Source organism: Metopolophium dirhodum, chromosome 1 (assembly GCF_019925205.1).
Source record: "Metopolophium dirhodum isolate CAU chromosome 1, ASM1992520v1, whole genome shotgun sequence".
In the NCBI taxonomy this organism is placed as follows: Eukaryota; Metazoa; Arthropoda; class Insecta; order Hemiptera; family Aphididae; genus Metopolophium; species Metopolophium dirhodum.
This window is the reverse complement of record NC_083560.1, coordinates 8,219,609-8,242,226: the sequence shown is the minus strand read 5'-3', so window position 1 is coordinate 8,242,226 and position 22,618 is coordinate 8,219,609. Positions and strand designations below refer to the sequence as shown.

The following is a 22,618-nucleotide window of genomic DNA, read 5'->3' as shown; positions in this document are numbered from 1 at the left end:
TTGGCCTGCGCGCTGTGCTGTTATCGACGGTAATGTCGCGGGACGAAGAGTAGACGTTGCGGAGGGGTGGTGGTTGTAATATAACTACTTCCCAATCCGTATCACGGTTATGCACGGCTGCGCGGAATTCCCTGTTACGTGCTAGAAATAATTCTTACGTAATGTTCACTGGGAATCCTAGCTAACCGGCAAACACACTCCTGGCTAAAAGTCTTTTCGCTGACTTGAGGCGATGATTCCTCTGCGGGGAGCCAATTTGACGCGGCTACGACGGTGGTGTCGGGTGATCCGCGGTGAGCCGGTTGTTGGTTGGTTGGTTATAGCAAACACAATTAAGGTGATGGAGGTTTGCGTTTATTTCTTTTGCCCCGTACGGGATACACATATATATATATAACAAAAAAAAAATATAAAAAAAAAAGAAACAACGGACGGCGGTATGTCTATGACAAAAAAAATAGATAATATTATGTTTCGGTGGTCGTGGTACGTGCGCACGGCGCGTGGAAGGCTGTCAAAACGGGGGTTTTACAAACTGGCGAGTTTACGACGACCGGTACTCGTTCTACGCGACTCGCCTTCCCGTCCCACCTTGTGCTTTTGTGGGGAGTTGGCGTTGTCGCGCTGTAGCCCGTAGTGGCGGTTGACGAAAAGTGTAGACTGGTCGCTGCGGTACCTGTACTTTGTACTGGTGGCCGCTGCGTACCGCGTCAAACAATAAAATTGTGCAAAACAATTTGCTGAAATCATTATTTTGATAGTTATTTCCTTCAAAAGTTGGCAAATTTGTGTATTTTAACTAGTTAAAAATGATAGGGAAATGAGCGGAACTATAAAATGTATGAAAATGAAATGTTTTATGTGTTTTACAGTGAGCACTAATACAATTGGTTTGCTTATTACAAATATTTTCCAAAATTATTTGAATATCCACCTAGTGTTTAATAAACTGTTAAAAAATAGTATTTAAAATATTCCCCAATAAAATAATTTTTCTTATGTATTTTAAATTAATGTATTTAATACTATTTGTTTTTATCAATTAGTTCCTACATTTTATTTTGGAATTTATATCAATCCAAAGTTTGCAATTCTAAGTTTATACGCATACGCACAACACTGTACATAACTACCAAACTCAGTTCTATAAATTACAGCTGAAAGTGCTATATTATAAATTTAATAACAGTGATATAATAGGTACAACTAGTTCCTAATGATAGACAATTAATGTTTAATTATTTGCTATTATTTTTTTATTTGTTAATTTTAGATTTTGAGTTTAATGTTTTGTTTTTACAATGATGTGTGTTTTTTTTTAAATTTTGATTTGTGTCTGTCATCACCTTTTAGGACAGTAAAAATGTTATTAGATGATTTTCTTCAACACCATCTTTTCTGATAGGAAAGTGAATCTAGTTAGTGCTCTGGAGGGGGGGGGTGGAGGCAAAAGTAATAACATCCCAGTATTTTTCAAAAGCACCGGAAGAACGGTGTAAAATTAAGAAAAAACGTAAATATCACAAAATCAATTTTTGTTTTTGGCACAATTTTTTTTATATGCAATTAAATTTAAAAGTTTGATTTTTGACAACATTTACCTATCAAATTGAACATTTAAAGAGGGTTTTGTAGTTCAAAGTTTATAAAATATTAAATTTTTATAGCTAAGGATTGAAAATTTAAAACAAGGTACAACGTAAGTAGGTTATTCTATAACCAAAAAGTCTAAAAAATATAATAGACATTTTTATTTTATATTTATTTAATGTTAAATTTTTACGAGATGACATACTAAGTAATTTAAAGTAGTATATATACCTATAATTCTTAACTATATGAGTAAACTATAAATAAGAGGAAAACCGTTTTAGATAGGTATTGTTGTATCGAACTTACTATATTGTAAAAATCCGGTAATAGCCCTAGCAAATATTTGAGCCCCTCCAAACGAAAAAAAATCCAGGCTACGGCAGTATAATAGTTAAGCGTGAAAATACGATGGTGAAGACAGAATTTGGAGGTCAGACTTAGTTTTAAACTTTTAAAGTTGTAGTTAATTGAAGTATATTGTGTTTTCATACACACCCTGTGTGGTCACTCGCTCGGACAATATTAAAATCAAAAACATCCTTCCACTTTGGATGTCGGGTCTCGGACTTCAAACAAATAAAACTTCAAAACTCAGACCGACCGCCAATATCTGACTTCACCATCATTTTTTAGAATGCTTACCTATATACATTTAAATGAAAAATTTAAATTTAGAAAAATCTTCATAATTTTCTAAAAATCTTTAAATGGAAAAATGAAATTAAAAACAAAATTGTCAAAAATCGTACCTACAATAGGTACAAATTTTAAGTTTGTGGTATTAATGACTAAATAGGCTAGAAATATTTAATTTTATAAATTACCTAAAATTATAAAACGAACAACATAATTTTGTCTATTCAAAAATAATGAATTTGATAATTTAAAATTACGTAACAAATAATTAATATTAATGCTGTAAGATTAAGTTTTAACTAACTATGTACGTATAATTCATAAATAATTTTACATTCCTTGTCTATATAAAAGAAAATATGTCACGAAAATAATTTATTACTAATAGGATACTGAGACAAAAAATATAAAAAGGAAAATATTTTGCTCTCCCTTTGACAAATTTCTGCTGACGCCCTTGCACCTCAGAGCATATAATTTTTTTAAAACCATTGAATTATAAAATGTATGAAAATGAAATATATGCTCACAATGCCCATAATATATTATGTTGGTTAGTAAAATGTAGGTACTAATTGATAAAAATAAATAGAATTTAATACTTTAATTTGAAATACCTACATCAAAACATTATATTTTGAGGAATATTTTAAATAATAATTTTTAACAGTTTATTAAATACTAAGTATATTGTATGATAGGTACCTACTCAATTATTTTTTAAAAGTATTTTTATACAATAATGTGTCACTGTTAATAAGTAAACACATTGTTTTAGAGCTGAATGTAATATAGATAATATAATACATTTCATTTTCATACATTTTATAACTCAATAATTTTTACAAATAAAATAGATACTATAATATTTTATTCCACAGATTAGCAGTCGGTGTTAGAATGTAATGTTACTGTGCTTTTGCGTTTATACGTGTAAATATACGTGTGGTATATGTTTATACAACCATTTACCTACATGGTACTAACACTTGCAAGAACACTATCTTGTCCTCAAGCCAAAATATACCTAGGTAGCTACTCAATAACTATCGTTGTTTACCAAAAAAATCTCATAGGTGTATCTATGTATACTCAGAAGGCTCAACAAATAAAATGTAATGTTCAGGGTTAAATCACACAAAACCACATGAATAAATTACTGTTCTTTTATTAGCACAAAAACAGGTTGTCGTAATTCACTTGTACAAAAACTAAAAAATAATTGTAGCAGCAATTCTATCTAAAATTCCATGTGCTTTTGTAGAAACACTAAAAATACTTACAATAAATTCAACATTGCTTGTTAGTACAGTTTCCAATGAACGTTTTTTTCGACATGAAAAGTGTGACCAAAAACTTACTTACATTTAACTATGAGAGATAACAGCTGGTTATGTGATTTAATGATTATTGCAACTGAAAAGAAGAAGCCGATGCACTAGATCTTAATAAATCTGTAGATTGGGGATAGTTTTGCTAGGTAAATTAAAATCTAGAAGATTTTCGTTATTGTGATACATATTTATTACAATTTATTAATTTATTTATTTTAATGTAAATTGTAATTAATTTATAAAGTTATACAATATACAGTGTGTTTTTTAAGGATGATCACTTTTCCCTTAATATATAATTTATTCAAATTCTGATTCTTAGAATTTTTAAAATTAATAGTTCAAATAGATAAAACTGCAAAACTCTGACCGATCACCAAAGTCTGACTTCACCATCGTTTTTAGCATGCTTACCTATATAAGTTTCGATAAAAACGGTGTCCGGTAAAACAGAAATATAGGTATGTACCGCTCATTTCCCTATCATTGAAAATACGTTAATTCACCAACTTTTGAAGGAAATAACTTTCGAAATAATGATTTTAGCAAATTGTATTTTGTACAATTGTTCTTAAGTCTTAAATCGATGAAATATGTGTGATTCAAGAAAATCTAAAAAAAATGGCAGGTAGCTGGGGTAACATAAAGCCAATTATAATATTATATTTTATATTTTGTATAGGTACTAAATTGTGTAGAATTTTAAAGCAAAATCTAATAAGTTTTAGGATTTTTGATAAGATAGTACCTACCTATATTCACGGCTACCACTCAATACTGTACTTTAAAATTTTGTATTTATTATATTCATTTAGTATTTAGTATAGTCATCAAAATATTATACAGCTACCACTCACCACAAAAATTAATATTAAAATGTATTTAGTATTTATTTATATGTTTAAAATAGTGTCTATCCACTCTCTTATACAAATTCATAATTACGCCACTATTCTGTGATATAAAACTATTCTAATAGTGGTTCCTCTTATGCTTCAGATGTGCAATAACAATTTTTATTTTAAACATGTATTTCAATGAGTTCATAACAATTATGGTACAAAACCATTTGCGGAAATAATTATTTATTAATAAAATAGTTATTAAGTTTGTGATTTTAATTTTTAACGCGTACACTGAACGAAAAAACTAGGTTAAATTAATAATTCTATGAGTTGAATTAATAATAAAATTATTAAAATACGGTCAATAAAGACAATTATTAATAATAAAAATTTTATTTTATTAAACTCGCAGTCAATAAATAAAGTTATTGAATTAAAAAAGAAGTTATTAATTTAATAAATTTATTTTATATATTTGGGAAGGAATCTTATCAAAATAGTTTATTAAACTGATCATGTATTTATTCATTCTATTGTTAAAAACTATTAAATTAATCATACTTCTTTTTTAAAAATTTAAATATATTTATTGAATAAATAAATTGAATTTAATTGATTTATTAAAATAAAAATCCTATTTTATTTTAAATACCAATAATAATTTACTATTGGTTTTTAACCATTTTTTTAACCATTTATCAATATTTATCATTGAATTATAGTATGGAACATACTAGGAGTAAATAATATTAAAACCACATAAACGTAGTCAAATAACAGCTTAAGTATTTAAATAACAGTTTATACAACAAGTAGTTATTAAAACATTTTATTAACAGTAAAATAATATATTCATCCAACACATCAGTAAGATAAAATTTAAAAATGTATAAGTATTTTAACTTTATTTGTATAATTAATAATAATAAAAGATAATAATGATAACATTTGAGAACAAAAAAAAGTATAAAAATTACCCCAAATTGTTAACCAATAACCGGAAACTAATACATTTAATTAAGTATTGTTTTTTTTTTCGTAAGTTTTTAGTTGGGAAATTGTTTGGTTAACTTGTATACAAGGCTTATCATAAATAGTTTTAATCTTAAAATAGTATGTTTGAATAAATAACCAAAAGTTTGAAGATTCTAGCGGATATTCAATATTAAAAACATAGAAAATATTAAAGCATATTTCAATGGCTTTTACAATGGTATTTATAATATATTTAATGCCATCGAAGTACACCATTATTTGTTTAGGATCATTAATTTCACCAACTATCAACAAGCATGGTTGAATTTTTGTATTTTTTTTAGATAATAATTCCTCCAATTCTGCACTAGTTTTTCCCAATATGACAAAACTATTTTGAGAATCTCGAATTGAAAACTTCTTCAATGAAATTTTGCCATTTTCATCTCTTGTTGTCTTTTTAGATGTTGGAATAAACACCGAATGAAGAAGGAAGAATAGAACAGCATTTTTACAATCTAAAATCAAAAAAAATCTTTAATTATAATATAATATTCTTAAAAACAAACAATATATTGAATTATTTACTTTCAGTTAAGTGTGCAGTTTTTGACATTTCATCTAATTGTTTTTTTGAACTAGGGTCTTTTATTTTTTCTTTCAGTACAGTTAATACATTTGCCTGAGATTTTTCAAAGTTTTCAATAAAATTGCAGTTAGGATACATTTTTTTGAAATCAATATTAACCTAGAAAAATATATTTTAAGATACAAAATTAATGAAATACAAAAGTACAAGACAATGAAATTTGTTAATATAAATTTCTCACAAGTCTATATCCCATTGGTTCTTTAAAGTGCTTCCAATGAAGAAAAATATTTCCCTCCTCTTTAATATTTTTTAATCTATAATTAGTTGTTTTCAACCATATTGTTTCTATTTCAGGCCATGTAAGTACTTCATGATGCAATTGTGAAATATATATACTGACATCTTCAATTTCTGGAAATAATTAAGTTATAAACATGGAAAATGCATTTAAGACATATTTAAATTTGTTATATAAATACCTATCATTTTATCAAATGATGATGATGATCGGTTTGTAGGCAAATTTGTTTCTGTTGACTGATATATTTTCTTATCAACTAGACCATGGTTTTGTAGTTGTTTGATGGTATTGAAGTACTTAGAATAAATTTTCCCTTTAGGAGTTTTATTAATGGAATCTTTAATGAAGTATATGTCCTAAAATAAAATAAACTGTATAATATTGTTTCAAAGTTAGTCTTAGTTTATACTATTGAAAACTCTTACTTTTAATTCAGTGGGGAATTTAGCAACAATTGTGTCTCCTATAACATTTGCTAAAGTAATAGACATTGATATTTTTGCTTTTATAATATGATTTATGATAGCAGTTACAATTATTGATCTGCATGAATCATTTAAACAATTATGTTGATGGAAATAATCAATTACATAGGCACACTGATTATTTTCTTCAAATACAGTTTCAAGACAAAATGATGTTTTTGACTGAGGAATAGATAAAGGTAACGCTGACGTTATTGATGAATCAGATATATTGGTCAAAGTATTTATGTCCTTTTCCGAAAACGTATTTTGCCATAACTTAAGACTTTTTTCAAATTTAATTATTATGCCAAGTGGATAAAGCAATAAAAGTTTCTCTATATGATGTACTTGCATGTTCTTTAACGCTGCTATATCAATGTAATTATCTAAACAAATTATTTAATAAAAGTTAAAATGCATTTAAAATGACTATATAACAGTTTACCTATGCAAGTTTGATGCAGAAACACTAGATCCCATGACTCTAAGATAACTTTAACTTCATTATTTTCTATTGTTGGAAATAACATATCCATCTGTTGTTTCTGATCCATACTGATATTAACAAATAGTGGTTTTTGCCATAACTTAAGACTTGTTTCAAATTTTATTATTATGCCAAGTGGATAAGACAATAAAAGTTTTTCTACATGATGTACTTGCATGTTTTTTAACGCTGCCATATCAATATAATGATCTAAACAAATTATTAAATTATAGTTAAAATACATTTTTAAACTAGTAGGTATATTAATAATTTACTTATGCAAGTTTGATACAGAAACACTAGATCCCATGACTCTAAGAGGACTTTAACTTCATTATTTTCCAATGTTGGAGATAACATATCCATCGGTTGATTCTCATCTACACTGATATTATCAAATACATTTGAACAGTTGTCTGGTAACTGATATGATTGGCTCATTGTGACTTTAATTTAAATAGTGTAAAATATAAGACTTAAGAATACATTAATAAGATAAAAAATCAAATATCAAGAAAGTAATTAATAGGTAATTAAATTTAAAAATAAATGTATCTATTTAAGATACATGCAGTTATATCTAACTAAATACATATAATATGCATTTACATTAGAAATATTCTTTTAATCGAATCATTAATGATCCATCCAAAACTGTATTAATGTTTATTGGTGGACCATTAAAATCCTCTATTGGCATAGCTGTAGTAAGAATTTCAGATTTATTTTTGTCGATCTTATATGATTTCAAATGTTCAACATAGCAATCAACTCTAATTTGTTTAAGAATTAATATGATTTCATTTGTTGTGTTTACTAGAATAATTTCTAAAATTTCATAAAAACTAAGTTCATATGTAAATTTTGTTACATAATATCCAATTCTATACACTGTACCTTTAAATTTCAATTGTGAGTAACAGTCATATATTTTAAATGTATCCCCTAATCTGCCAGCTAGTATCTCATGGTAACTACAATCAATTTTATGTTTATTAGCTTTAATAACATCATCATCTTTTGTCCCGTTTAATAAAAAATCTGCAAATTTTAACTGGCATTTTTTTGCTAATGATAGGGTTATATTTTTTCTTGATGTTATAGCACGGGCATACATTTTCAGTTCTCTGTGTTTCGATTCATATTTGAAACACCAAAAATGCCTAGGTGGTCCAGATTTTTGAATTATTGAAGGATAATGAGTTAAGAAGTGGTGTTTAGGTTTTAATGTGTCTTTAAATAATGTAACATAATCTAAATTATGTTTTTTTATGAGTCGTTTAAGGCAAGCTATTAAATCTTGTGTCAGCTTATGTGACATTAATATGTCAATAATCTCCAGAAAGTTTAAAAAAAATAGCCAAGTATCATCGTTATTAGGTATTAAATCACCTATCATTAAGGGTAAAAAATGAATAAAACACATCATTTCTCTAGCCGACATTTTTAAATGAAAATTTAATAAATGGTGTTTTTCAATGGTATGAGAGTTATTACCTATTTCTATGGCACCATAATTAAAATATTGTTTCCTATTATTTAGTGTTTCCAAGGAAATGATTTTAACATCTGAAATGTAATATTTAAGTATATGGCATACATTGTAGTGACAAACACCTTCAAAAAGATCATGCATAACATCAATACAGTAATTTGTTGTAACGTGGAAAGAATCGATTTGATTCAAAATACATTCTTTGTATATACCTGTTACCTTAAAGTCATTTATTTCAACATCTGTTTGATAATTATGAACATCTCTAAGCATTGATTCATCTTCTACAGCCAAATGTTTGGTCAATGATTTGTTTACTTTGCAAAATCGACAGTAAAAATTAGCAGAAAATGACTTACTAAAATCACATATACAATTTAGACCCAAGTTATCTCCAATAACTAATCCCAAAATAAAATGCACGTTTTTTTTACCACACGATGTGTTTATAGAAATCCCATCTCTTTCTAAGCTATTCAATTCATCAACTAAATTCTTAAAACATAAATCATTTCCAAAATGTTTTAAATCTTTTGCTTTAATTAAAGCAGCTAAAAATATTTCTGAAATTTTTGAGTTGTTTTTACTCAGAGGAAAACTATAATATACAGCAGATATAGATTGAAAATTTGCATTTGAACCTAAGGGATTGTTGATTTCAAAGTCATCAATATATATGAAATAAGGAAGAACTATTTTATTTTGATATAATTTTACTTTATCTTTCCATAAAGACCCTTGAATGAAATTAGATAAAAAACTATCATCTGAGATATTTAAATTATCATATAATTGTAATGTTTGAATAAGTAAATCATTTTTTTCATAATATTTTTGAAACTGGAATTTTAATGGAAATAAAATTCCCTTTGTATTTATTTCATCATACTCATTTTCACCAGCATGAGACACAAAATTGATTTCATTATTTATTGTGAATTGCACAATATCTGCAGTTAATTCCTTGTTAGACAACCACTTGTTCAACTTATATTCACTACCACAATATTTAAAAAGTGAAGAAATTTCAGATATAATCATATTTGTGGTTGATATTAATAAAGGATCATTAATCTTATCTAGTAAAGTACCTTTGAGCAATAATATAATTGAATTTAATATTTTATCAGAAATTTCACATTGAATATTTAAAATATCTTTTCTAGAAAAGTTATTATTATTATGTAATTGAAGACTAAATTTAACAGCTGACACATTTAGAAAATCTAAAGCTTCTTTTAAATTAAAATGATTAGTATTCAACAATGGTGAAGTGATACTACTATTATTTAACATATTCATATTTGTATCAATTAATGGTGCACAAGAAGTATTAATATGACTTGGGTTTATCATGGTATTTGTCGAGGTATTTGTATTAAAATCACTATTAACTTCAGTAAGTTTAGAACTATTATTGTGTATCCTAAGTATATGCCTTCTAAGACCATTCAAATTTTGAAATGTTTGAGAACAGTTGCTCTCAGAACACTCATATGAGCTTAAAGGATCAAGAAAATGCATAAATTTATAGTGAAAAGCCAATGCCGAAAATGTATCTACACTAATTTTACAAATAAAACAAATCATAATTCTAAGTCAAAAGTTATTACTTATTACCTTTATTATGGTTTTATCTATTTAAAGCTGTATTCAATTTACAATATTTTTAAAAGCACAATGCACCTGTAAAATGGTAAAATTACTTTAGTATATTAAATAAGTTATATTATAGCCTATAGGGCATGAAACTAGTTGCATTTCCATATTTTTTTTGTTTATTGGATTTGCTGTTATAGCGATTTAAATCCAGTCCATAACCTTATAATGTACACATTTTGTAACATTACATGCATAATTGCATGTTGGTATATATATTTACTAAATTTATAAAGCATTAAGTTCCAAGCCGTAGACTAAGGGCTGTATTCATAGTTGGAGAAATAGTATTGCTTAAGCTATATACTTATAACTAAAATGAGATTCATAAACGAGATTGAGGGTTTGGCTTAAGAAAGGAAAAAGTATAAGGTAGGTACTTAAATTAAGGTTAGTCGAGACCTACCTTAAGCATTGCTTAAGTTATCATCACAATTTTTTTATTTTTCAAATTAAGAAAACTAGCTTAAGCAATACTTATTTTTAAGCATCAAATATGAATACAGCTCTAACAATATTTAAAAAATCATTACTTACCACAACACGCCAGTCAACAGGACAGGACTAAGTAAGAACTAACTATACCTATAGTTAGTTCTGTAGTAGCTGACAGCTGTATAGTAACTATTAACTAATAACTGTAACTTGTAAATTGGAAACTGACAAACTGTATATAGGTAGTAACTGTAAGAAGACAACTCGTAAGTTGCAAACTGTATAAGTAGGTAGTACCTTACGAGTAACGGCCAACTGTAACTAAGATATTGTAACACCAACGACCGACTGCAGAAGACATCAAAACAATACAGTAATAAACGATAGTAGGTATGATAATATGACGATATTTGGATCAATAAATAATATTTATACATTTTACTATACTATTTATTATTTTACCTACTTACTAAGGAAAACCCAACGGGCAACGGGTATAAATAATAATAAAACTGGCATCATTGCCATAGGTTGGGTTTTTTTTCTAAAAATCTATTTTCATTATAAGCTTATAGCTCGATAAAATTATTTTCTTGAATTTAAAATAAATATTATTAATTTTACAAACTCAAATTATTTAATTAAATACAATTTTACTTGAACTAATAAAAACAAAAAATTATTTTATTATATTTATACAAATAAGTAACAGTATAGGTTTTATTGAATTAATTAATCATTGTTGATTTAATAAATTCAAAATACTTGATTCCATAAAATTTTAATTAATTTAATCAAAATATCATTGAATGAGTAATAATTTGATTGAAATTATGAAAAATCATTGATTGATAATTAATAAAATATATTTGTTGATTTGTATAGTATTTTTTCGTTCAGTGTACGCACAAGCACAACAGTGTACTTTACTGCCACGCTTATAGAGCATTTGGATTTTTGATTTCTATAAGTATTTTAACGAGTTAATAATGATCAAAATTTGCACAATCAGCGAGTCACCTTATTTCTACAAGGCATTAAACTACATTAGGTATTAAAAAAAAAAAGAACACAATTTTCACTTCATCAACATATTATTTATTTACACACTGTAATCAGTATTATGACTAATGAATATCTTGTTTTACCGTAACTATGTAGTGAAGCATAAAATTACGATGGTGAAACCTGAATTTGGAGGTCAGACTTAGTATTGAAGTTATAACTAATTGATATATAGAGAACTTTCATACACACATGGCAAAGCACAATTTTCTGATAGGAAAGTAAATCTAATTGGTACTTTGGAGGTGTCAAAAGTAAAACTTTCCCAGCAGTTTTCAAAAGTGCCGTGAAAAACAGAAGAAAAATTAAGGAAAAACGGGAACTTTTACGCAAGATCTGTTTTCGATCAAAATCGATTTTGGTTATTAGTGCAAGTTTTGAATAATTTACCGTAAGTACATGAAATGTTGATTGAATGTTTATATTAGCATTTACTATACACCATAACAATTTCCAAATATTTTGACTTATTTTGAGGTGTTCGCGGACATTGTCAGTTTTCAATTTTTTTAGTTTTTTTTCTATAAATATCAATAAAAAAGCGTGAAAATTTAATGCAAGGCTCCTGATATATTGTTACGATAGCAGTTGAAAAATATAAAAATACATAGGCACAATTTAATTTATAAGCATTTAATGTTCAAATATTGACAAAATTTATCAAACTTAAAGTTTAATAATTATTTTGTAGTTAAAAATGTATAAATTGATCAACTTTTATAGCTAAGCATTGAAAATTAAATACAAGGTTCTACGTAAATAGGTAAATATATAATTTACTTTATTCACAATAATATCATTAAATTTACTTAGTAAAACGAACTACTTCACAATAGTTCGTGCCTAGTAATATCATAGGCTGACTGACCGTTTTCACTCAGAATCATTCTTCTTATAGAATAATATTATATCATTGAATTTAAATTTAACATTATCCATTATAGTGACCCACTTGTAACCTACTGTACAACAGAGCGACACCCACATGCCCAACTTTTTACTATTATATCCATGCGCACACAGATATTTAGCCCACCACGGTAACTCCCATTTTAATGTCAAGTGTGTAGTTTTATGTATAGTGTACATTTCTCAAATATGCACTTTTCCTAGAATATACGAAAATATACTAATTCAAACTTTGTATGAATATAATTTTGAATTTTAAAAATTCAAAATTTGAATAAATTAAATATTAAAGGAAATGTGATCATACTTAAAAAATCACACTGTTTATTATATAACTTTATAAATTAATTACATTTTACATTAAAATTGTAATAAATATGAATCTTCTAGATTTTAATTTACCTAGCAAAACTATCTACAATCTACAGATTTATTAAAATTTAACGTAAGTAATTTGTGACACTTTTCAATGTCGAATAAAAGCGTTCATTGGAAACTGTACTAACAGGCAACGTTAAATTTATTGTTTCATAAAATTTAATGTTAAAAATATTTTTATTGTTTCTACAAAAGCAGTCGGAATTTTAGATAGAATTGATGTTAGTGTTAGTTGCTATAATTATTTTTTAGTTTTTGTACAAGTGAATTACGACAACCTGTTTTTGTGCTAATAAAAGAACAGTAATTTATTCATGTGGTTTTGTGTGATTTAACCCTGAACACTACATTCTATTTGTTGCGCCGTCTGAGTATACATAAATATACCTACGTGAACGATTTTTTTGGTGAAAAACTGTAGTTATAGGTACCTAGGTATATTTTGGATTAAGGAGAAGACAGTGTTTTCACAAGTGAGATTACCATGTAGGTATATGGTTGTATAAACATGTACCACACGCATATTTACACGCATAAACGCAAAAGGGAGCAACAATAAATAAAATTCTACACGGTAGAAAAATATGTTATTGTATATAATTATATTTCATTTTCATACACGTTAATATAATTTTTAATCATATGGTGGTACACAATAAGGAAGTCTCCTCTTAAATTGAATGCATTATTATGGACTAAATATTATTTGGTTTATTTGATATTATTAATAATATAAATAATAATCGTGCATTTATAATATTATTAGTATGCATTAAATGCTAATATAAAATTATAATTTCGTAGCTACTGTAAATGAATAGCTTTACGTACTAATATAATATATAATTGAAACCGCCGGAGTACTAAAAATATTATCAAGTATGCCCGGACACCAGATATACTTCGAGCGCACCACTAATCACCTACCGACTCTTGTACACTATGACCTATGGTGTGTTTGTGTGTGAGTAACTCAGTCGGCAGCGGTCGGGATCGCCTCACGAATACCGACGAGCTACGTAATATGAATGCGGTGTGTATGTGTGTATTTGTGTGAGTGTGTGCTTAAAAGAAAACTAATAATAAAAGGTAACACGTTTCAAGTAAATAATTAGTTGTTGTATAATTCACGATATCAATAATAATGTAGCTATATTAGAATCACAGCAACACAATAATATAGTTTATAAAAAAAGTATAATATAAATAATTAATCGGTGGCCCTTACGACCAAGATAAAATATAATATTTATACGGCCCTTCCGGCACGATAATAATTAATATGACAAAGATATAATGATAAAATAACTCACAGTTGTGGAGCGCAGTCTGGCCAGCTGGTCCTAGCTATATAATGAAAATAAAGTTTCACACACACACAAGATAAAAAAATATAATAACAATAATAATTTTGGCGATTCGCGCCTTGACAACAATATAATACTAATTTACGTGGCGATTTGCGCCTTGACAATAATATAATAATAGTTTACGTGGCGATTGCGCCTACAATAATATAATAACAGTTTACGTGGCGATTTGCGCCTACAATAATATAATTACAGTTTACGTGGCGATTTGTGCCTACAATAATATAATAACAGTTTACGTGGCGATTTGCGCCTACAATAATATAATAACAGTTTACGTGGCGATTTGCGCCTACAATAATATAATACACTGGCAATTCGTGCCGACAAAAAACAACTATAATTTAATTTGGAAAAACGGCGATTTGCGCACGTAATAATGGCTGTTTCGATTACACTACGAAAAACCGTACTGGTTCATTTGCGGCGGCCTATGTGACCGATACCGCGTCGCGGCCTAATCTACATAAAATATAATCTCTAGAACAATATAAAAATAAAAATAAACAATGCTCAGGTGTGCGTGCGAGTGTGTATGTGAGACGGACGGTGGAGGGATATATGGCGATACGGTGGCGACAATTAACAATTAAATTTAACGCATTATCTGGCGTCGACATATAATATTTTGGTAATCGATTCATGTATTAGTGTATAATATGTATTATTCTACTCGCAGAGAGAGTTTTCCTTGAGTTGTTATGGCCTCTTAGACGTAACCTCATAGTTAAAAACCACATTCTATTTTGGCAAGCTAATCAAGGGGAGCGGCCAACAACAAGTTATCATTACGAGGCGACGGTTGCGAGAATAACAACTTATTGGACCAGCTACATCCACCTCAAGGACACCCTGTCCATGCACAGGATCCATTAAAGGAACCGACATCATATTATATAGGAGGGCTGGGAACACAGTAAAGACAGATGTACCTAGACCAGCAACGTAGAAGCGACTTCACGCCACTAGCCATATACAGGACGACTACTACTACTACTATTACCACGACGATATTATACATTTCATTCTGTTAAAACACTGCATTTATAAATCTAATTTGACTACTATTGATCGCGCCGGGAACGATACAATTATAGCTCGTGCGCCCGGTACAGCAATACTTGTACGCAACGTTCACACACCGATCGACTTGTGTTTGTGTGTATATATGTTATAGCGACTCAAAGGAAGTGGACGGGTTCGCCGTGCAAGACCAGAGAGTGCTAGTGTGTGGTGGGTGTGTGAGTGTGTAGATGTGATAGTGTGTAAGCTTATAAAATAATGACAGAAAGGTAACTCTATTTAATAATGGATAACACGGTTGCTGGTAAAAATGGTTGTTGTATTGTACACAAAATAAATAATTATTTGTGGACACAAGGAATATAAAAAAAATCACAGCAACATAAAGGTATAAATATGACTAATAATATTGTGGCCCTTCTGGCCCAACAGGATATAATAATAAATAATAAATAATAACTCACAATTTGGACGGTGCACGGCTGGTCAGCTGCTACCCTTGCCTGTATAATAGTTTTATAATAGACACACAACAATAATAATATAAATTCACTGGCTATTCAAGCCAGACAATAATTTAAATAGCAATAACTAAGTACAGTTATAATATGATACTGTTTAAAATAACCCGACGATTAGCGTTGCGGTATATGCCAACAAAATAATAAAATATGCAAACGGCTATTAGAGCCGATGCTAACTATATAATATTTGTGGCGATTCGCGCCTATATAAACAATGAATTATTACAATAATAATAACAGACACTGACGGCGATTCGCGCCTACAAAGAGTATAATAATATTTGTGGCGATTCGCGCCTATAATACACAATGAATTATTACAATAATAATAAAAAGACACTGGCGGCGATTCGCGCCTACAAAAAGTATAATAATATTGTTGGCTATTCGAGCCAAAAATGTATCTAATAAAATGCCGGCGATTAGCGTAATTTCGGCGTTGGCGTAACGGGATAGACTGACTATTCCGGCGGCCGTGTTAAAGCTTCCACACAGCGAGCCGTCGGCGGCTGCATTACATAATTCATTATCTACATTTATATATTACATAATAATTCACGGACGACACAATTGACATAAAAATAATAAATACAAAACTTGCGGTGTGTGTGTGTGTGTGTGTGATCGGTCGGTGTGGACGGACTATTACGACGCTACCGCCGGCGCGAACATTCTCCCCCCCGTTGAGAAATCTATTTTTCAACAGCCTCCTCTGCATCGATTGGGAGCTTGCAAAGTTTTGCGACTGGACGGCGCGTTGTTTTACCGGAAGAGTTACGTACGGACACAACCCTTACGTTACCGTCACAACCTAGATGTAGTTCTATAACGCGTGCTAAGTGCCACTTAAAGGGCGGTAGGTTGTCTTCTTTGACAATTACTAAATCGTCTATGGCTAGGTTGGAGCTTCCTGATGTCCACTTTCCACGGACCTGTAGTTGGGGTAGGTACTCCATGTGCCATCGCTTCCAGAAAGTTTGAAGAAGATGTTGTACAAATTTCCAACGTCGCATTGCATGTGGTTCTTCGCCATTTAAATCAGGTTCTGGGAACGACGTTACAGGTGCACCGAGTAAGAAGTGCGCTGGGGTAAGTGAGGTGAAGTCGTTAGGATCGCTGCTCATAGGTGTCAATGGTCGGGAATTGAGGCAGGCTTCAATTTGACATAGCAGTGTACTGAGCTCACTTAGAGTTAGCTTTGCCTCTCCAGTAGTCCTAGCCAAGTGGTGTTTAGCGCTCTTAACTGCTGCTTCCCACAGCCCTCCAAAATGAGGGGCTGATGGGGGATTGAAGCGCCAGGTGATCCCTTCATTTGCTAGCTGACTGCCAAGATGTTGAGTATATTTGGTCAACTCCTTGTTCGCTCCAACGAAGTTTGTTCCGTTATCGCTCCACAGTTCTGCGGGTTTGCCTCGTCTAGCAACAAATCGTCTTAAGGCCGCTATAAAAGCCTTGCTCGTTAAGTCCTCGACTGCTTCTATATGAACCGCTCTTGTAGAAAAACACACGAATATTGATACCCACGCCTTTGTTCCTGATCGACCCCTGATTCCGCTTCGGATGATTAACGGTCCTGCAAAATCCACGCCCGTGTACGTGAAGGGACGTGAACATTGTACTCTTTCCTTTGGTAATGGCGCCATTATTGGAATTTGAAAGGTCGGTTTGCTCCGTACACACTTCACGCACCTTCGAACTGTTGAGCGCGCTAATAGTCTACCAGACAGCGGCCAATACCTCTGCCTGATTTCCGCTAATAATAACTGAGGACCACAATGCAATAATTTCATGTGATAATCTAAGAATATCAACTGTGTAATTCTGTGATTGTATGGAAGAATTATTGGTTGTCTTTGGTCTTGTGAAAGATTGGCATTGTCAAGACGACCACCCACTACTATCATGCCATACCTTAGACCGATGTTCAATGACCTTAACTTGCTTCGACCAGGAATGTCCTTATTTTTTGCTAATGCTTCATGCTCCTCCGGAAAGGCCTCCCTTTGAGCATAAGTTATCAGTCTCTGTTCAGCAACCATTAACTCTTTAACTGTCAGATAGCGTACTAGTTGTGGGGTGCGTTTAGTTTTTATGAATTCAATGAACCGCAGAATCCACGCAGTTGCTCGACGTAGGCGTTGCCAGTTTGAGCATGAATCAACAAGTCGCATTGGTAACGGCACTGTTAAAAGAACGAAACGTACGGTTTTCTGCTCAGGTAATTCTTCTCCAGTTGGCAGTGATACTCGTTCGAATCGCCAACCATTTTGCTCATGAGATAGCCATTTTGGTCCACTCCACCACAACTCGATGCCTTTCAAGTCTTGCGCCTTCACACCCCTCGATAACACATCTGCTGGATTATCATAAGTCCTCACATAGTACCATTGCTCAGTATTGGTAATATCTAAAATCTGTGCAACACGGTTTGACACATAAGTTTTCAAGCGACTAGATTGGCTATTCAACCATCCCAACACTATAGTTGAATCGGTCCACAAGTAAAATTTATGTATGTCAACCTTCCATGACTTGGCTACCTTCATTGCTAACTGAGCCAGTACTAGGGCTCCTCCCAATTCTAATCTAGGGATTGTAGCTCCCTTGAGAGGGGCGACCCGAGTAGATGCGCACAATAATCGTGATTGCCATACTCCGCTTGGCAGTTTACACCGTACATAAATACATGCACCATAGGCATTTTCTGATGCATCACAAAAGCCGTGAAACTCGGTCCTTAATCCTGCACATGCGACTGCCTTTCTTGGAATTTCCAGTGTTTTAAGCGTACTGAGGTCTGACCAGTAATTGTACCATTTTTGTTTTATTTCAACAGACAATGAACTATCCCAATCTGCTTTAACGAGCCATAGTTGCTGCAGAAAAATTTTTCCTTTTACCAACACTGGAGCAAGGAATCCTAGTGGGTCAAATATACTGTTTAGAGCGGACAGGAGACTACGCTTAGTTGCTTCTCTGTTCTTGTCAGAAATCGCTACGTTGAACTGAAAGACGTCTACCACTGGCTTCCAACATAGGCCTAACGATTTAATTACGTCATTTTCACCCAAATCTAACACTAATAACTCATCATCATTTTTGTTGTCGATATGTTCGAGTACTGACTGCGAGTTTGAACACCATTTTCGTAATGGCATTTTTGCTGAATTCAATATCCTAGTAATATTCCTCTGTAGACGTAAACACTCTTCCTCAGTTTGTGCACCAGACAGGAGGTCATCCATGTAGAAATCTGTTCGTACTGCCTTAGCTGCATTGGGAAACTGACTGTTGAATTCTTCTGATAGGACTGACAGACATTTTGTGGTCATGAATGAAGCAGAAGTTGTACCGTATGCAACTCTTCCCAGTCTATAAGTCCGTAACGCTTCACTAGGGTTTGACCTCCAGACGATACGCTGCAAGTTTCGGTCTTCTTCTGCAACCTCTACCTGTCGAAACATTTTTTCTACGTCCGCAGTGATAACGAACTGATGACTTCTAAACCGACATAAGATCGAAAACAATTCTTCTTGGATACTCGGGCCACACATTAGGACATCGTTTAAAGATAGTCCTGATGAGCTCTTAGCTGATGCGTCGAAAACTACTCGTACCTTTGTAGTTAGACTGGCCGTTTTGACCACTGCGTGGTGTGGTAAGTAAAATTGCCTTGATGTTGGAATTTCGTTTTCAATTACTTCCTCCATGTGACCCATTTCTAAATATTGTGTCATGAATTTTACATACTCGGTACGTAGTTGTTCATCTCGTGATAATCTTCTTTCAACGCTAATGAAGCGTGACATGGCCATAGATATGCTATCGCCTAGTTGGCTAACTTCTGGTTTTACAGGTAGACGGAGCACAAACCGACCATCAGCTCTCCTGGTGGCAGTTTTTTCGAAATGTCGTACCGTTTCCTGTTCTTCTACATGACGCTTATTGGCCTTGGATAACCTACCGAACAATCCTTGATCTGTTTTCATTGTTCGCCATTCGTCTTCTAATGACGCTCCAATACTCACTAAGCAATTAACGTTAAACTCTCCGGTCATAACCCAGCCTAATTTTGTGGATTGTAATGTGAGATTACCAGTTTGAAGCGGAATCCTTTCTGACTCTAACAACTCAAAAAATATTCCTGCACCCATTAACATATCGATGGTACCTGCTTGGTCGAACTGAGGGTCAGCTAACTGTGAGAGTATATTTTTTTTGATTCCCCAGCCGTCTGAGGGTCTTGTACTTGATGATAATGTGTTGACAATTGATGGTAACACGTAACATGATATGTTAGCTTGGAATGGTGATACTCGGGAACAAACCTTGATGTCTACCCTTGTAGTCGATTGTGTTCTGCTTGAACCGATTCCACTCACTGGCAATGCAACCCTTTCTCCTGATAGTTTAAGTACGTTTTGTAACCTTTTAGATATAAAATTCACTTGAGCGCCGCTGTCTAACACGGCACGACATATGAACTGCATTCCATTTGTATTTTTGACGATCACTTGTGCTGTAGCTAAAAATGCATAACGGTTCCCTGATGACCATAAGGTAGCTGATAACGCACCAGTTGCAGATGATTCTCCTTCACTTGTATTGCTAACCTTCTGGTCATCGGATACACTTTTTGAGAAATGTAGTAGAGTATTATGCTTCAACCCACACTCTCCACATGAACCGTTTGACTTGCATGTTTTCGTTGTATGATACGCGGACAAACAATTAAAACATAAATGAGTGTCTTGTATAATATTTAGACGATCATTTATACTCAAGTCCTTAAACTTGTCACACGCATATATCCTATGCAACCCGGTACAGCATGGACATTTTGTGGTCTGACCCCTTCCAGTGACTAAAAATGCCATTTTGGTAGTTTTCTCCGACTTTCTTTGTTTACTAGTTGATTGGTGTTGGCCTGTTGCCATTGGTTGACTATGAGATCGTGACTGTATTTCCGAGTTTGAATTTTCAAATGCAATACATCTTCTGGCTAAAAACCTTTCTATGTCTATGTACTTGGGTAATTGCGAGTCCTCTTGTCGAAGCTGCCACTCATGTGCCGTATTCTTGTCAAGACACCTTAGAATAATGGTAACTAGCCATGCGTCCCACTGCTCTATTGGTTGGCCTAAGGCCTTAAGCGCAGCTACATGACTTCCAATGTGTGAATGTAGTAATTGTAACGCTTCTATGGTAGCGGTATCTACACGAGGTGCATCAAGAAGCGCTCTTATGTGCGTCTGTATCACGAGGCTTCTGTTGTCATATCTCTGCTTCAGCCGTTCGGTAAACACCTCATAATTTCCGTCGACCATCGGGATTGAACTAACGATATCTAAAGCTGGACCACTCAAACAGGATCTTAAATAATATAATTTTTGTACTGACGTAAGCCCTTCATCATTGTGAACCAACGCGCTAAAAACATCATAAAAGGCCTCCCAGTTTTCAATGTCACCGTTAAATGTGGGCAAAGGTATAGGTGCCAATCTAACCCGGTTTGTATTACTTGACGATCCAAACGATGTATTTGGCCCTACCGTACTTGAAGAGCTCCGGGTGTTGATGATTTCTTGCATTTGAGATCTTGTTTCGAAGTAGTTCCTTTCAAATAATGCTCGTTCTTCTTCTTCCTTCTCTGGTTCTTCCGTAATTAACTCAATCTCACATTGAACTGCGTCAAATTTTTTATTTATATTAGGTAATTCTTCTTGACGAAACTCGAGGAGAGAGATTGACTGTTCATTGTGATCAAATTCCTTTACAAAATTACGAAGTCGTGTTAATGAGGCCTTCACCACTCCACGTTTTTTTCTTAATAAGATCATCTGTTTCTCATTATCCTCATCGAGAACCATAATGACAATAATGCGATCTTGATCCGATAAACTTACGAATTTACGACGAATTAATAAGGAACGAATATACAGTAATATATCGCGAATCTCAATTAATTAAGCGAATCAAGATATATGTAACAGTAATTGATAACTCTAAAACGATATTGATTTGCATTAGTAATTCTTTGTGACATTTATATAATAAAACACAAATACTCAGCTTATTTCATTCAAATATTGCTATTCTTGATATAATATAATCGCGTACGAAACGTTATAAATCGGCAATTATAATTATGACATATATAACGACGATAATACTTGTTACGCGTGACTCTTAGATAATATGATAATCACGTCGAGGTCACCAAAATGATCGCGCCGGGAACGATACAATTATAGCTCGTGCGCCCGGTACAGCAATACTTGTACGCAACGTTCACACACCGATCGACTTGTGTTTGTGTGTATATATGTTATAGCGACTCAAAGGAAGTGGACGGGTTCGCCGTGCAAGACCAGAGAGTGCTAGTGTGTGGTGGGTGTGTGAGTGTGTAGATGTGATAGTGTGTAAGCTTATAAAATAATGACAGAAAGGTAACTCTATTTAATAATGGATAACACGGTTGCTGGTAAAAATGGTTGTTGTATTGTACACAAAATAAATAATTATTTGTG

General features: G+C 32.0%; 2 protein-coding genes across 4 annotated transcripts; both read right to left on the bottom strand.

The window, feature by feature from the left end:
* Positions 1–5,228: 5,228 nt before the first annotated feature.
* LOC132934892 (uncharacterized) lies at positions 5,229–11,357 on the bottom strand. Of its 3 annotated transcripts, XM_061001297.1 has the most exons (9): positions 10,922–11,240; positions 10,346–10,411; positions 7,506–7,676; positions 7,189–7,440; positions 6,702–7,129; positions 6,455–6,632; positions 6,214–6,386; positions 5,972–6,131; positions 5,229–5,901 (listed from the first exon to the last, which is right to left on the bottom strand). In XM_061001297.1, the coding sequence occupies exons 3-9, from the start codon at positions 7,669–7,671 to the stop codon at positions 5,426–5,428; spliced, it is 1,833 nt and encodes a 610-aa protein (XP_060857280.1). In that variant the 5' UTR covers positions 7,672–7,676; positions 10,346–10,411; positions 10,922–11,240; the 3' UTR covers positions 5,229–5,425. The 3 variants fall into 3 exon arrangements, with proteins under 3 accessions (XP_060857280.1, XP_060857278.1, XP_060857277.1); XM_061001295.1 differs by lacking the exons at positions 5,229–5,901; positions 5,972–6,131; positions 6,214–6,386; ... (1 more) ...; positions 6,702–7,129; positions 7,189–7,440 and adding an exon at positions 11,286–11,357 and having other exon boundaries at positions 7,672–10,411; positions 10,922–11,167; XM_061001294.1 differs by lacking the exons at positions 5,229–5,901; positions 5,972–6,131; positions 6,214–6,386; ... (1 more) ...; positions 6,702–7,129; positions 7,189–7,440 and having other exon boundaries at positions 7,672–10,411; positions 10,922–11,253.
* Positions 11,358–16,780: 5,423 nt separating this feature from the next.
* On the bottom strand, positions 16,781–21,958 carry LOC132945102 (uncharacterized). The gene has a single exon (XM_061014774.1). The coding sequence runs from the start codon at positions 21,956–21,958 to the stop codon at positions 16,781–16,783; it is 5,178 nt and encodes a 1,725-aa protein (XP_060870757.1).
* Positions 21,959–22,618: the final 660 nt, after the last annotated feature.

Bases quoted from the DNA above. Each gene is read 5' to 3' on its own strand.
- LOC132934892 (XM_061001295.1), bottom strand. From the start codon at position 10,315: ATGATTTGTTTTATTTGTAAAATTAGTGTAGATACATTTTCGGCATTG.
- LOC132945102 (XM_061014774.1), bottom strand. From the start codon at position 21,958: ATGGTTCTCGATGAGGATAATGAGAAACAGATGATCTTATTAAGAAAA.